The sequence below is a fragment of the Neofelis nebulosa genome, chromosome 8 (genome assembly GCF_028018385.1).
Source record: "Neofelis nebulosa isolate mNeoNeb1 chromosome 8, mNeoNeb1.pri, whole genome shotgun sequence".
Classification (NCBI taxonomy): Eukaryota; Metazoa; Chordata; class Mammalia; order Carnivora; family Felidae; genus Neofelis; species Neofelis nebulosa.
The window spans coordinates 62,805,916-62,821,525 of NC_080789.1; the positions used below are offsets into that span (position 1 = coordinate 62,805,916).

The window sequence follows — 15,610 nt, forward strand, 5'->3', positions numbered from 1 at the left end:
ACATTTCACTTTTCCCAAATTTCAGCAGGTTCCCAAAAGGGTGCAGGGCAATAATGGAGCAAGGACTTGATCAATATGAGACAGATGGCATTTTATTAGGGTAGGGGACTTGTGGGACGCATCGGCACTGGGCGCTGGGCCAGGGTGGCACGGGCCATGCTCAAGGCACCCTCTCGGGTGTGGTGCCCACCAATGAAGCCGCTGGTGTGGACAAAGATGCAGCCAGGAATCCCACTGACCTGGTCCAGGGCCTCATCCCGAAGTCCCCGCCATGGCTCTGGCAGGGGCAGCCTACAAGTGAGCAGAAAGAGGAAGCTGGTGGGAGCAAATGGAGGCCTTGAGGAAGAGAGAGAGGGAGCACAGAAGAGGCCAAGGTTAGTGGCTCCCTCTGATAAAGGGCTGAAACAGACCTGAAGGTCTGCAGGGCGGTCCTCTAAGGGTCTTACCGGCTCTGGAATGAGTGGGGCTCCTTGGGCACACACTGTACCCGCCACTGTCCAGCCTGGTCAGTGTAGATAACAAAGGCGATGGTCACCGGAGGGGACAGCCCAGATTCCAGGTGGTAGAGGTGCTCCTTCCAGGGGCATCCACCTTTGGCCAGTTCTACTATCTCCCCACTTGGGTCCACCTGAAAGGAAAGCATGGTTGGAAGGTTCAGGATGAAAGCGGGAGCCCCTGCCGACCGGCAGCCTACCAGTAGTCACCAATTCATGAACCACAGTGCCTCCTCCCAGGCCTGTACCTGGAATCGCTGGGCCAGGGCCTCTTCCACCAAGGCCCGGGCTGGCAGCCAGCTGTGCTGGTAGAAGCCCACTCTCTGCAGAAACTCCTCTCGAACTAGATCCATTGCACGCTTGAAACCGGCCTGGGAATCGTGGGAATCAGAACCATGGTGCCGGCCCCAACTTTTGACTTTGCTAAGACTGGAAGAGGCAACCACTCTCATTTCCTCCCCTGAAGCACTTACGTGCCTCACAGTCCCTTCCCCTGGGGCTCTCCTTACCTCGGTGTCTTGGTTGGGCTGGTTCCAGGTAGGATTAAGCCGAGCAACCCGGGCGCTCAGTGTGGTGGTCAGCACATATCTAGGCTCTCCCTCCTCCCACTGGGAGATCCCATTGTCCACTGCATCCACCTCCTCCACGAAGTTCTCGTACATCTAAGGCAGCAGCGGGAGAAATGCTCTTGAGGGTACCTACCACTCGCATACAGTTGTCTAGGTTTCAAAGTATGCACACACATACTCTTTCATTGAATCTTCACGACAGTCCTGTGAAGGCTCTCGGCATTCATTGGACGAGGAAAGGGGGAACTGGGGAGTTCAGCGGCTTAAGGTCAAGCTAACAGTGCTGGGGCTGGAATTCTGATCACCTGCCTTCTAATCCAGCACTCCCTCCACTACTGTGTGGAGCCTGAGTCAAGGCCAGTGTGTGTGGGGTGGGGGCTGCTGACTTCAGAACAAGTTCCATGAGGGGCTCTGTGGAAGTGGATGGATCTCTGGCTGAGAGTGGGTGAGTCTCCAGGGAGGCCGAATGGGCTCTTCAGTGACCTGGTGAATGAGGTACAGAGGGGTCTGGCCAAATACGAGTCAGGTAGAGAGACGGCTGGAGGAGACACAAGCTGGGATGTGGTCCCAGGGAAGCCCAGAATATGCCATGTGCTGTACCTCTTGAGCCTGCAGAAATGGCAGGGCAGGGCCTCGAGAGCCTGGGGGGTAGAAATGATATGCGATATCAATGTTTAAAGCAAAACTGCCCGACACACAGGCCTACAATATCACTATGTCTGCGGTTTGCAGAAAAGTGCTGTTCTTGGGGAGAGCCGATAAACTCCTCTGTGCCCAGCACCTCTTGGTCTGGACCCCAACATGATGCTCAGTTAAAACTTGGTACAACCTCCTTTAATTGCTTAGAAACCCCTCAGCAAAAGGGAAAACGGACTCCAGCAGTCTAAAAACCTTAGTATTCCAAAAACTCCAGTTAAACCATTTATATTTCTTCACTTCTTTGGATCATACTCCTCCTGTGTCACAGGGGCAGATGACAGGCAAGCGGAGACAGAAATGAACTCAACGGCCTCTGCAACGACCAGAGCTGACTAAATCTGAAGTTTGACTTATGTTTTTAAATGTACTTATTTTGAGAGAGAGAGTGCACATGCACGAGTAGGGGACAGGCAGAGAGGAAGAGAATCCCAGGCAGGCTCCAAGCTCAGCACAGAACTCGACTCGGCGTTCAATCTCATGAACCGTGAGATCATGACCTGAGCCAAAATCAAGACTCTGCCGCCCACCCGACTGAGCCACCCAGGCACTCCTGAAGTTTGACTTGTGAGCTTCATAGGAGTGGGGTCAAGTAGGTGTCCTCAGAATCCCTTTTGATGTGACACGTGTGCCAGGGTGAGTGGCCCCATCCCCTCCCCACGGCAGGAACGTGTTGAGCCGCTTGCAGGGGGTGCTGATGGAACCTGCAGATGTTTTCGTAATCAAACCCTTCCCAGCTGAGCTTCCCAATCCATGCGTCCGAGATCTGCCCCCGACCCCCCTTCAGGGCAGCCAGAACCTCTAACCCTTAATGCTTCCAAACATAAGCAGCCACCTCTATTACCAAGTTGTTAATGCATGTCAGGTCAAGAAAAGGACCAGGAAATGCTGCTTTACGGTTTTCAAAGCCCTTCTCCAAACACCACCTCATCCACTTCTCACAACCGCCCCAGGACAGAGATGAGAGAGACTGACCATCTCCTTGTGAGAAGATGAGCTTGAGGGAGAGGGTGCTGGGCTAGCTCTGGGCCAGGAATCCTGACCTGAGGCCCAGTCCTGCGTGAGGCCCACTCCCAGCTGGTGGAGATGCATATACGGGTCATCTCTGTCCTCGGGTCCCCACCTTGTCATAGATGGTGCCCACCATGCTGTCCTCTTCGTTAGTGCCCAGCAACTGGGCCAGCAGCTTGTGCCCGAAGTGCAGATAGATGAGTCCCGCACTGCTCAGCTTGGTCTGCCACGGCTTCCCAGGAGACAGGGAGCTCATGGTCTCTGTGAAAGATCTGAGGAGCACAGGGAGGTGGGGCTGAGGCAGAGCTGCCCCAGGAAACCCACAGTGTGCGTGTGCATGTGCACACACGAGTGGGTGAGGACGCTGGAGAATAGTCAGGAGTTGGGAGGAGGAAGCCCAGCTGTGAAGGCTTCAGCTTTTCCTTGGGGTTCAACATGGACATCAGCTTGGAGTCCCCATTCATACACGCATTCAACAATGGTTTATTGAATGCTTACTACATGCCAGGCTTTGTGTTTTAGACATTAGGGATTACAAAAAAAAAAAAAAAAAAAAACAAGACCTAAGACAATGTCCCTGCCTTCAAGTTCATCTATTAAAGGTAGACAAGCGGGGCGCCTGGGTGGCTCAGTCGGTTAAGTGGCCGACTTCGGCTCAGGTCATGATCTCGCAGACCGTGAGTTCGAGGCCCGCGTCGGGCTCTATGCTGACAGCTCAGAGCCTGGAGCCTGTTTCAGATTCTGTGTCTCCCTCTTTCTGACCCTCCCTCGTTCATGCTCTGTCCCTCTCTGTCTCAAAAATAAATAAACGTTAAAAAAAAAAAAAAAAAAAAAAGGTAGACAAGCACACAAATGCTCTAGCTAGGTTATAAACAAAGATAAGGAGGGAAGGGGGAGGGAGTGCATTCAGGCCAAAAGATGAATCAGTAGGTGTCGCCAGCCAGACAAAGAGTGAAGGAGAAAAGGCGTTCCAGGCAGATGGAACAACATGTACGATGGCTAAGAGATCTTTTCATGGAACTGCAAGAAAGGCAAGCTTGGATGCGAGGAGTGGCAAAAAATAAAGCTGGAAGGGTCAGCAGGGGCCAAATCATGGGAGGCCCTGTCCGCTGTATTTTGGAGCTTGGACTTGATGTATATGTAGTGGGGAGCCACTGAGAGACTTTAGTGGATAAGTGCCTGTTAGAGCACTGTGCTGGCTGGCATACAAAAAAAAAAAAAAAAAAAAAAAGCAAGATTACCTGCAGTGGTGTAGGTGAGTGAGGAAGGCAGAAATTTGAATTCTCAGTGGCACAGAGAATAGGGAAAAGGTACGGCAGTTCTCAGGGAAACAGAAACCAACCACAGCTGTAATTTCTAACTACCAGTCCATCATAATCCCCTAGGGAGCTCATTTTTTGTTTTAGTGTTATTATTACTACAAAAATATTTATAAAATGTCCATAAGGTATAAAGACTAATATAGTAACTCCCTCAGATAAAAGTTCAAAAAGAAGCAAAACTAAATTGTTGATGGAAAACAGACATGTGCTGAACCATATGGCAGATAAAGGGCATGATGGACACAAAATTAAGGATACTGCTTACTTCTGGGGACACAGGGGGATGGGACAGGGAAGAAGTACTTGGCACAGATGCAAAGGTAATGGTAATGTTCTAGTTCTTAGGTTGGGAGATTGGTTCTTAGAATGAAAACCTGTTCATTACAGGTTTTATATTCCGAAAACGTACATTCTTTTATGTATCAAATGCTGCATAATTTTTTAAAAAGTACATAAAATCATGAGGAAAAAGGAAATTAGTCAAAACTGTCAAATGTCCCAAAGAGGTCAACTGAAGTGAGACCTTCAGCCAGCAACCTGAGTTTGGTGGTGAGGTCACCGGTGCCCTTTCCATGAGTACTGCCAGTGGAGAGATTGGGAGAGGACCAGCTAAATGAATGAATGGAATGAACTGGAAGGGAGGTGGAGCCAGGGTCCCCTCTTCTTTTGAAGACAGGTTTGAAGGGAGGGGAGGAGATGAGGCTATAAATAGAGGGTTCCCACACCACATCATTTATGAATGTAACATGTACACTTGGGAAGGAAGCAAGGGAGAGAAATACTTAGAATTAAAATAAAACATCCTCATAATCTCTCGGAGATCACCACTTTCAACAGTGTGGTGTATATGAAGGAGGGTTTTGTTTTTCGGTTACTCCTTTGATTTCCAGGCGGGAGAGGGGAGGGGTGGGCAAAAAGCAGCAGAAGGGCTGGGGTTCTGGAGAATGGCGGTGTGAGCCCCCAGAGTTAAAAGTAATAACATCTGGAAAGGGGTGAAGAGAAGGGAATGAGTTTCCTGAACAGGACGGAGGGAGCTGAGGATGCCTGGGAGTGGGAATCTGAGGGTGTGCCCGCAGAGGCTCAATTTCCTTGGAAAAGTGGGAGAGCTTTTCCCGGGGGAGCTGGAGGAGGCAGGGCCTTGAGAGGGGAAAAGGGCTGGAACGGTCCTGCGGACGATGGGCTGGCCTCGGAAAAGAAAGACTTCCCAGTGGAAGAGTATAAACGAAGCGGAAGACCACACACGTCTGCGCGGCCACCAGCCACCGCCACCGCGTGGGCCCAGCTGTCTGAAGCGGCACGGACACGTGAAAGGACGACCCTGGGCTGGGGTGCTGACGGGGGCGAGGACGGCGCCAGTGGGAGGAAAGCCTGGCTGAGCGGAGGAAGGCAGCCGGTCGCGAGGGGCCAGAGGCCGGCCCGGGAGCCAAGGGAGGCCCGAAGCAGGATGGACGGGTGCAGAGAGGGCGGAGGGCTGGCGGGCTGCCGTCCCGCGGGACTCGGGGGTTGGCTTTCAAGGATGAGGCGGTCCCCTTCGCTGACGCGGGCCAGACCACCGCGACGGACGGCTGCCTCGGAGCGGAGGAGAGCCGAAGTCAAAGGAGTTCAAGAAATGGTATCTGGGAGCTCACCTCTGGTGATGGTCATATCGGTGTCTCTGCGGGTCGTACTCGCCACCCACGTCTACCACGATGTCACAGGCGGCCAGTTTTTCGGGGTCCCGGGTCCGCACGATCTCTGCGTCCTGCAGGGGACACAGGAGGTGAGGGGGCGGCCGGGGTCGCGAGGGAGGAGGGGCGCACGGGCGCGTCCCGCCCCGGAGGCACGTTCGGCCCACCGTACCCGGTACTCGGGCAGGAGGCGCAGCAAGGCGCACGCCAGGGCCTCATCGCAGTGGAAAGTGCCGTTGTGCGTCCCGATCCGGGGCGGTGCCATGCGGCTGCCGCGGGGTCGCTTGGACGGCGGGACGGACTCCAGGCTGAGCGTTCGGGGCCCGGCCCGGGAGGGTGGCGGCCGTAGCAGCAGTAGAGGAAGAAGACCACGTAGGGAGCGGTGGCCCATGCAGCCTCCCCCCGTGGGGAGGCTGGTCGCCGACCCGGAAGAGGAAGAGCCCGCTCAGTTCCATTTCCGCTGGACGGTTCCCATGGCAACCATCCGCAAAGACCAGGTCCGCTCGGCACTTCTCCCCCACTCCCCGAGAGGCTCAGGGTGGAGCCTCCGAGATAAGCACCGCCCCATCCCTACAGAGCAGGCTCTAGGGAGGGGCACAGCGTCTCGACCACCGCCCTCCGGTCTCACCACCAGTCCTTTGCTTAATGCAAGAAAAGACCAACATTCTGCCCAGCTGGCACATTTATTAGCATGAATAAGACCCTTCCCTTCCTTGACCCCAGGAAGCCACGCCCACAAAGTCCCAGGCTCCTTGAAGCAGGGTCCCTCTGTCCCATTTCTGATACAAGCTCTCAGGCCTTGGCAGTAGCCTGAGTTGCCCCCAGGGCTGTGAGCTGCTGAATCTTCTGGCTCATCATCTCCATGACAGCTGTGGAAAAAAAGAAGCGTTCAGACCCTGGTCTGGAGCTAGAGGGGAGAACCCAGAGTTCAGGAAGTGAGAAAAAAATTAAGGACAGGTGGACAATCAAGTACAGTTAATAAAACTTTTAACACAGTGATTCACTTGGGGACACACACAAATTTAGAGTCTACAATGTGTCTAAATATGATAACCACTGGGACATAAAAATGAACAAAATACAGTCCTAAATGATTGAAACATAACCAGAAAATTATACTGTGGACGAGAGTTTTGCCTTTAGAACAGTGCTTCTCAATTCTGTGTAACGGAATTACCTGGGGAGCTTTTAAACAAACACTGACCCCCAGAACTCCCCCACCCTCCGGTTGATTTAACTGGTTTGGATCAGACTCGGGCTTCCTTTTTAAACTTCCTGGGTGATTCTAATGTGTAACCAGGGTTGCAACGGCTAGTCCTTAGTTAGGGCTGTATTTCTTTCCTGTGTGTTCATTTACACATATCATTTCCCCCATTCCATCCCATTAGATAGGAACTCTTCAAGAACAAAGATATAATTTCCTTCTTCTAAAATTCTCAGGGGTGCCTGGGTGGCTCAGTCGGTTAAGCGGCCAACTTCAGCTCAGGTCACGATCTCGCGGTCCGTGAGTTCGAGCCCCGCGTCAGGCTCTGGGCTGATGGCTCAGAGCCTGGAGCCTGCTTCCGATTCTGTGTCTCCCTCTCTCTCTGCCCCTCCCCCGTTCATGCTCTGTCTCTGTCTCAAAAATAAATAAAACGTTAAAAAAAATAAATAAATAAAATAAAATAAAATTCTCAAGCACCCAACCCAGGAATCCACAAATAGTGAATCTTTAATGCACAGAATCTAGACAATTAACACATCTAGACATCAAACAGAAAGTCATGGCTTTAGTCTAGCAAAGGGGATGTCCCCAGTTCACACTGGAATCCACGTTCTTTATCATGGAGGTAGAAAGAGTGAAGAGGTGCTCCAGGCCAACCTTACCCTGTTTCATGGCATGCTTCTCCTGCAGAGCTGGCTGGATTTTCTCCATTTGCTTGGTGAGGAAGTCTATCTTCCTCTTGAAAAAGTCCTTGGCATCCTCAGCTGTCTGCAAGGCCAGAGGTGAATGAAGGGCTAAGAGAAGACCCCATGCTGCACTCTAGCTCGTCCCCTAAACTTCCTTTCCCTGCTCAGAGAGGCATCCACGTGGTTACTTCCACTCACCTTTTCTACATAGTAGCCTGTTCCCACATCGATGAGGACATGTTCCACATCATGTAGCTTCCCCGGGACATACATCTGAGAAGTAAGGATTAAGGGAAAACTAGCCCAGCAGGAGTCATGATTCCCTGTCAGCTAACCTGCTTGGCCTTTTCTAAAAAGCTACAAGGCACAAGGACTGAAGGATCTGGAGGCCTTAGAACTATACCTATACACTCCAGATGGGGAGGGACAGAGAACTCGGTGCCTTATGGAGAAAGGACATATGCTGGAAACACTCTCTGGCCCTCCCATTCTCCAAGCAGTTCTTATAATTCTTCCCACTAGCCCCTCTAGAAGGACTACATACAGTGTTTTCCTACTGCTGTGGAGTAGTGAAAAGCCAGCCTCAGGGCACCTGGGTGGTTCAGTCAGTTAAAGGTCCAACTTCCACTCAGGTTTTGATCTCACAGTTCATGGGTTCGAGCCCCTGCGTCAGACTCTGTGCTGACAGCTCAAACCTGGAGCCTGCTTCGGATTCTGTTTCCTTCTCTCTCTCTCTGCCCCTCCCCTGCTCAGACTCTCTCTCTCTCTCAAAAATAAAAAAAATAAAACATTAAAAAAAAAATAGCCAGACCACTTTCCCTCAACAGCCCCAATCACAAAATCACTAGCTAATTCCCGATGGACTTAATGCTAAGTGGCCAATCCCTATGACAGTACTTCTGTTGTTTTCTTTTCAGCCTGTCAGTTCTCAGCTTCCAGGTGCCCTACTGTCACAACTCACTCATTCAAGTAAAACAATCCAGATTTCTTAGTAACAACAGTTTGGAAATAACCACTGTTAAACCAAAATTGAGGATTCACACACAGAGTCGACCCCCTTGTTTCTATATCCTATCCTTCTATCGTTTATGTCTTCTAAGTTATTAGTAAAAGTGTAAACACACCTGTTTTGTCTTCATATTAGAGGATATTCTCAAACAGCAAAGGGAAATAATCACACCTCAATTCTATATATGCCTTTGTGCTCACAAAGCATTAGCTGGATATTGGCCCCAGGCTAGGAGAGGTATAAAGTGTGTACAATAAGAGTGTTCTCAGAATCATGGGGACACTCTGCAGTAATCAAAACTAATCCCACCTTTTTTTTTTTTTTTTCCTCGAGAGAGACAGGTGAGAGAGAAAAAGAGACAGCAGGGTAGCAGTTTCTGTCGAAAGGATACAGAACTCGTCAGTGGGACGAGTAATTCTTTCCCTGTGAAAGCAATTAAGACAAACAAGCAGGGAAGGTTAAGACGTAAAGGGAGTTCCAATACGGCACAGCACAGAGATAGTAAGAAAAGGACGGAAACAGGGACAACAGGAGCAGAGGAATGTCCTGTACATTTCAATTCTAGGCAGGCAACATGCAAAGGGCTCACGTAGCGGCATACAATACGTAGTGGATTGCTTTCTCTTCTCAGGTAAGGACAACTGGATTAGAAGGCGGGGCGAGAGTAGCCGGCTCACCACATCCCCCATGTCGCCTTCACGCGCCTACCCCATACCCTCGTTGTTCTTGTTCAGCACGTTCAGACAGTCCTTGGCTTCCACATACTTGGTCTGTACCACCTTGAGCTGGGCAATGGACGTGGACAAGAACTCCACTTCCTAGGGAGGACGGTAGACAGGGTCAGTCTGGGAGCTGGAGAAAGAGGGGAAGCACTGACGGAGAGGGGGCTCGTCCTGGGATGGTGTGGGGGTTTCGCAGGGGAAGGCAAGCATCCCAAAGCGGGGAGGAACGGGGGCGAGGGAGTACGCGTGGGCAAAAGGGATGTGAGGCGGGAAAGGGATGTCAGCCGCCCGTCCTCACCTGGTCCAGCTGGTTCTTGAGCATCTCTAGCTGTGGCAGGTTCAGCTCGGTGATGTTAACTGACTGCGCCATGTTGGGAAGGAGGACTAACGAAGCGGAAGCCGCCTCGGCGAGCAACGCTCTAGCCGCCCTCTGCGCATCTCGATGGATGCGCCTGGAGGCCTCGCTGCGCCGAACATCTCTATGATCCTCCATCCCGGAAGAGAAAGAAGGGCTGGAGTCTTTAACTTGAATTGTAGAGCGTCTCGTGATTTTCACAAAACCTCGCCCGCCTGGCATAACAAAGTTGTAGCAAACAGGCTTCCTACCCTCAAGGAACTTATAAAAATCTTAAAAATATCCAGTTCATAACAATATTGCAAAGCAATGTATGCTACTCCACGTGGGTCGTATAAACATAGTGAATGACAGGCAAGCAATAAGCCTGGGAAGTTCGCGGGTCAATAGCATCGCAAACGCGGTGCTTTGGGATCACCAAGAGTCTGGTGATGGAGAGAATAAGGAGACACGTTATCAACCAATAAGTACAGTACAAGGTTTATTAATCAAAATGACGTTTTACCATGTGTTAGATGTGAGGGATACACAAGAGTGTAAGATAATGTGCTTCTGAGGAATTTAACAATCTAGTTGGTGAGAGAAAAAACATATGTAAATAGAATTCCAGAGAATCTACTGCTGACGTGTACGGTCCTGACAAGTGTAACAGGCATATGTGGGGGAGAGAAGAGCCTCTAGCATCCACGTTGGAGCAGGGCACGGCAGCTGAGGCATTAAAGCTAGTGTTACTCCCAGGATACCTGAGCACAGGAAGACAAGACAGACATGATGGGACCTGGCCAAGACACTCTCAATGGGTCTATCTCTATCCTTCCTGAAGCCTTTGTATCCACTTAGAGCATTTTCGGGGGAGGTGGAGGGTGGGAGGAGAGAGAAAGAGGGAGGGGAGGGGGAAGGAGAGAGAGAGAGAGACAGAGAGACTGACTCACAAGCAGATTCCACGCTCAGTGTGGAGCCTGACTTGGGGCTCCACCCATGACCCTGGGATCATGACCTGAGCCAAAATCAAAGGTCAGATGCTCAACCAACTGAGCCTCTCAGGCACCCCCAACTTAAGAACATTTTGATACCCTTCAGCTTTGTCTGCTGAGGCCAAGCCAGGCCCACCTTTGTCCTGTGGTTTTTCCTTTCTTCCTAACACTCTCAGACTTGGACTCCTGCAAGCTATTCTCACCTCTTTACAGTACCACATAGTGGGAGGGAGCAATAATTTGTCTTCAAATGTTCTCAGATGAACCACACAAAACACAGGGTTTAAATGTTACATCTTTATTATATTAAGGTTAAATCAAAAGGAAATATTTCATATAAAACACTGGAAAAGTCATTTAAAATATTTATCCTAAGGGTTAAATCTAAGAATAGGAGGTAGAACAGTCACATGGCTTCTATCTGTGATAGGACAGCTCCAAGGGATCACCGCAGGGAGACAGGCAAGCCATATGCCACAGGTGCAGCCCCAATAAGATATTTGAGTCTGGGAGCCTGGCGCGCCTGGTTGACATAGTAGAGAAGAGGGGCTCCTGGGCCTGCTCCAAGCCAACCCTGCAGCAGAGCCTCCGTGTAGCGGTCAATGTCACGGTCAGTCACATCCCAGAGGTTACCCAGAAACAGGGGACTGGGGAAAAAAAAGAACTACAAAGTGAGGGCTCTAAAACAAAATACATGAGGCAGGATTTAGTGTTCAGACCTGGGAAAGAACCTGGGGTGGGGACCTAGGTTAGGCCCTCGAGACTCACCAGCCAGCCATGATATACTTGAGCACGATGCCAGCCCCCTCCAGGTTTCCATGCACAGCCAGGGCTGCGCTGCTGCAGCCAAACAGCAGGGCCACTGCCCGGCAGCCGAGCCGCAGGACAGCCTGTCCATCCAGGAAGCGGGCACCCGCCCCGTGCCCTGCATAGCTAAGGCAAAAGGATGTGAGATGAATCTGACCCAGCAGTAGCCGGCCTCTGCCGTGTCTCCGGGGGCATCCTGAGTCAGCCAGTGGCTTGAAAGCCACAAAACAAACTATGGTGATACCCACCCCACCTCCCCACTTCCCTGCCCTGAGCACTCACATATATAAGTCATGCTCTGTCAAGGCTGCTTGCACTTGTTCTGGGCTCGGCACCTCCCCAACCACCCCTTTCCAGCCAGCTTCACTGCAGGGAAAAGGTAGGAGTAAGAACTGGGGTCAGCTGGTAAAGAGGGCAGAGGGAATACTAGGCAGAAGGTGGGCTGCAAGCTTTGATTCAGGGGAAAAGGACATGTTGCCCCTCTCTACCCTCCCCCACCCCCTTTCGTACTCTTCTCCCCCTGACCTGCTAAAATTGGCTCGAAATTGCTCCTCTGTGCTTGACAGGTTATTGTGAGGGTTCAGGACGTAGAAGGTATTGCGTGGATCCACCCCTTGGCTTAGCACTGCCGAGGCCCCCGACTGAGGAGAAGACACTGGTGATCAGGATCCTGGTCTGGCCAGAGAGCCCAAGCTTCAACAAACTCCAAACCCCTTTCCACGACTGAACCATCCCATCCCTAAGACCCTCTCCTGTCTTCCCAGATCTCCCTCAATTACTAATCATTCCCCCACTCCCTGAAACCCACCTCTCTGATGATGGAATAGCTGAGCAAGAAGTGGAAGGAGGGCAGCCGAGTGACAGGCAGTGCCCGGAGACTGGGGATGCTCTCCCATGGCAGCTTTTGCAGGTCCTGGACAAAAAGCACGCAGGGATTACCATCCCCAGCCAGGCATCCACAAGCATCAGAAGGGGGCAGAGGGGTGACCTGGTGCCCACTGCCCACCGGATACGGTCCCTCCAGCCCCCAGCTCCTTACCTTGTCTAGCACTAAGACAAGATGCCTATTGCTTGGTACTGTCTGACCCTGAAGACGTCGTACTGCCTCACTCAGAAGCTCTTGGGCTCGTTCTGGCCGGGCTGGGCACAGCCCATAGGCCAAGGTCTCAATGTCCTGAGGGGTGAGGGTACTGGCACCACTGAGCATGGTCTGCAGGGGAACAGTGGTCAGTGAGGGCCATCGCTCCCATCTCCACTCACAATGGCAGTGGGGTAAGAATTAAATCCAGCTTCTTCCCCCTCCCAGATTTCTCAACTCACTTTCAGCAGAGCTGCATCAGGATATTCCCAGCCACATTCCTGCAGCAACTTTTGTAGGCGGGAGGCCTCCTGGGCAGGGCCAGGGTCCTCACTGGATGGCAGCAACAGTCCCCTCCAACAGCCCAATACATGCTTCTCTAGGGAAATGATGAGAGCCTGAATGAGGAAGAATAGAATGTTCGGTCAGAGAGGAGCTGAGGAAATGGGTTTTCCAACAAATATATTTGTTTTACACATCTTCCCGCCAGTTAAAAAGGCAAGAAGCTAGAGACTTCATTTGCTGAGACTCTGGGGGAGTACAGATAAGATGATTTATCACATATCACTATGTCTTGACAAATACAAACAGGTGGGCAATGAAAGCTAAACCTGGGAAGCTGATACTTGGGCTTAAATATTTTTTCTTGTATGTATCCTCAAACATTCTGTTGGCATCACCCCTTTAAGTTTTTAGCTCTTTTTTGAAGTCGTTCTCAAGTAACATCATTTTTTATTTAGGCTATGCTTCCAGAAAGGACTTGAGGTAACTTGGCACTAGCCGGGACTCCTGAGAGAGAGGACAGTGACACACAGGGTCATTCCCAGGGCAGGCCTGACCCCACCCCACCTTGGGAGCACACACCTCCATCCTATGGTCCAGTTCTAGCCGTCCTGTCCACCATTCTCGCTTGTCAGTACAGCTGCTGTTCTCTTTCTGTTCCTTCTGGATGGTGTCAAACTCTTTCAGGGCCGAACTCAGAGGAAGCTTTGGGAGATGGGACTGTAAGCTTCCTCCTTGTCCACGTGATCACCACCTCTCCATCCCCCCAGCCGCGGGATATGAGCAGCTTGACCAGAAACCTACCCCAGCCCAACTTTGCTTGCTGGCCCAGGAAACCTACCTTGCTCTGGGCGGTGGGGATCTGCACTGTGACTGGGGGATTGTCTTTTTCCAGCCGGGTCAGCAAGAGGGTGTTGCCCACGGTTCCAGGCTGAAGCGTGGCCAGAGCTAACACACACACAGTCACCCCTGACACACAGAGCATACCCAGAATCATTTCAGCTCTTACAAGGAACTCCCTTCCCCATCTTCTGCACTCAATCCTACCCATCACTCAAGACAATTCTAAAAAATCTTCTCTGCTCACTGGAGTTCAAGCTGCTCTCCCCGAACAGCCCCCTGTGGAGAGAGACCACATCTTATACTTCGATGTGTCCCTCACAGAAACTAACAAAAGTTCCTGGACAGAGGGAGGCACTCAAATCATCTGTTAATGTGTTTTGTGTTAGTGCAGGGAGACTCTGGACATCTGAACCTACCCCTGAAAAAAGACACTGAATCTGCTAGTAACGCAGAGTGGAGGTTAAAAAAAAAAGCACAAGACTTCCAAATTTAGGGTATTTCTCTTTGGTGAGAGTAACAAAATGACAATCAGTGAAAAGGGAGGATATGTTCTTCCACAGGGTCATAAATCTACGTTAACTAATGCCTTAAACTCCTTCCCCTAACTCCTTAGTAAGAAGATACAAAAAAGGACAGGAGAGCCAGCTGAAGCCTGCTGCCATACCGCTGGGGATCAGAGCCAGGCGCTCCTGGAAACTCTCCTTCTCAGGCTCAGGGAATTGACCAGATCCTGAAGCCCTGAAGGAAAAGAGGTGCTGGATGCGGGCCAGGGGGACATCTCCAGGCCTGTCCTGCAGGCTCAGCCTCTGCACCTGGTCTGCCATTTCGAGTGATCCCCGGTGCTTCTGGGCCTTGCTGCAGATAACATAAGTAGGGGTGAGTTCTCCCTCCTTCAAAATCTAGACCTTCCTTCCAGTCTGTCCCCTGCATGGGCCTTGGGGAAACTCACCTGAGCTGCCTGTGGAGGTGGGTGAGCAGCTGGTGGCGACAGGTGATGGACACAGACTCAGTGACAAGGCAGGCTGTGGCATAGGGATCCCGGTGGCCCAAGCACAAAGCCAGGAGGCGGCAGAGGTAAGCATAAAGTCCACTAGGAGGGCAATGACTAACCCCACGGAAAGCAATGGTCAATAAGTCACAGATGGAATCCAGGGTAGAGAGACCTAGAGGAAGGTGAAGATACTTGCTGTAGATGAGTCCCATACTGTTTAGCTGATGGAACTTTCCATAAAAGTCCCAACTTTTCATAAAACTTTTATGGAAAGTTCCAAGTTTCCAAGGTTCTATCTCATCTCCCACTTGGATAAAAAAAGCTACCATTAATGCAGGGCAGTGTGCCAGGTGGGATGCTATGCAACTTACCCCAACTCACCCCATCCCCCCTAACCCCATTTTATAGGTAAGTAAATAAAGGCTCAGAGAGGCTGAGTAACTTGCACACATCTAGTGAAGAGAGTGATGGGATTCAAAGCCAGGTTCAAAGGCGACCGGATCTAGATGAGGATCCGAAGACAGAACCATGGGCAGGCCACGAGGGCATCAGATCAAGCAACCTCTCCTAGTGACCAGACCTCAGTGGTTAGCCTCACCAATGGCTACAGGGGCAGAGGAGAGTCGGAGCCGAGGACCAAGACCCTTGTCTCTCTCCTTGTCTGGGCATGGGACCGGCAGCTCCTCTTTACTGGAATCACGTCTCAACACTTCACATTCTCCTATGGCTGTATCAGGTCCTGGAGCTGGTGCCTTCCCACCTAGGGAGAGAACGTGACTTTCTGTAGTTTCTTCCTCCTGTCTTCTCCTTTGTTCTTTCTAGGATCCAGTCCCAGAGCCAGGAACAAAGTTGTATTTCTGTACTGTCTTTGGCATCAGTTATTTCTTGTGCTTTGGTCCC

At 51.2% G+C, this 15,610-nt stretch overlaps 3 protein-coding genes across 8 annotated transcripts in view; all 3 read right to left on the minus strand.

The window, feature by feature from the left end:
• Positions 1-74: 74 nt before the first annotated feature.
• MYG1 (MYG1 exonuclease) lies at positions 75-6,192 on the minus strand. Of its 2 annotated transcripts, XM_058742624.1 has the most exons (7): positions 5,932-6,188; positions 5,721-5,833; positions 2,883-3,042; positions 1,004-1,156; positions 743-865; positions 447-628; positions 75-291 (listed from the first exon to the last, which is right to left on the minus strand). In XM_058742624.1, exons 1-7 carry the CDS (start codon positions 6,148-6,150, stop codon positions 96-98), a joined length of 1,146 nt encoding a protein of 381 aa, XP_058598607.1. In that variant the 5' UTR covers positions 6,151-6,188; the 3' UTR covers positions 75-95. The 2 variants fall into 2 exon arrangements, with proteins under 2 accessions (XP_058598607.1, XP_058598608.1); XM_058742625.1 differs by lacking the exon at positions 743-865 and having other exon boundaries at positions 5,932-6,192.
• Positions 6,193-6,423: 231 nt separating this feature from the next.
• On the minus strand, positions 6,424-9,823 carry PFDN5 (prefoldin subunit 5). Its single transcript, XM_058742626.1, has 6 exons — positions 9,679-9,823; positions 9,374-9,476; positions 9,050-9,081; positions 7,848-7,922; positions 7,626-7,731; positions 6,424-6,628 (listed from the first exon to the last, which is right to left on the minus strand). The coding sequence occupies exons 1-6, from the start codon at positions 9,748-9,750 to the stop codon at positions 6,552-6,554; spliced, it is 465 nt and encodes a 154-aa protein (XP_058598609.1). The 5' UTR covers positions 9,751-9,823; the 3' UTR covers positions 6,424-6,551.
• Positions 9,824-10,991: 1,168 nt separating this feature from the next.
• ESPL1 (extra spindle pole bodies like 1, separase) overlaps positions 10,992-15,610 on the minus strand; it is a 28,090-nt gene continuing 23,471 nt past the window's right edge. For 4 of the 5 annotated variants that reach the window (XM_058742629.1, XM_058742627.1, XM_058742628.1 and 1 more), the window contains 12 exons: positions 15,309-15,470; positions 14,669-14,882; positions 14,384-14,574; positions 13,718-13,845; positions 13,459-13,581; positions 12,837-12,992; positions 12,556-12,726; positions 12,325-12,429; positions 12,042-12,157; positions 11,799-11,882; positions 11,478-11,642; positions 10,992-11,356 (listed from right to left, as the gene is read on the minus strand). In XM_058742629.1, coding sequence (XP_058598612.1) covers positions 11,155-11,356; positions 11,478-11,642; positions 11,799-11,882; positions 12,042-12,157; positions 12,325-12,429; positions 12,556-12,726; positions 12,837-12,992; positions 13,459-13,581; positions 13,718-13,845; positions 14,384-14,574; positions 14,669-14,882; positions 15,309-15,470 — 1,817 coding nt within the window. In that variant the 3' untranslated portion in view covers positions 10,992-11,154. Of the gene's footprint in view, positions 11,357-11,477; positions 11,643-11,798; positions 11,883-12,041; positions 12,192-12,324; positions 12,430-12,555; positions 12,727-12,836; positions 12,993-13,458; positions 13,582-13,717; positions 13,846-14,383; positions 14,575-14,668; positions 14,883-15,308; positions 15,471-15,610 lie in introns of those variants that run through there. The other variant, XM_058742631.1, reaches the window with a different exon arrangement.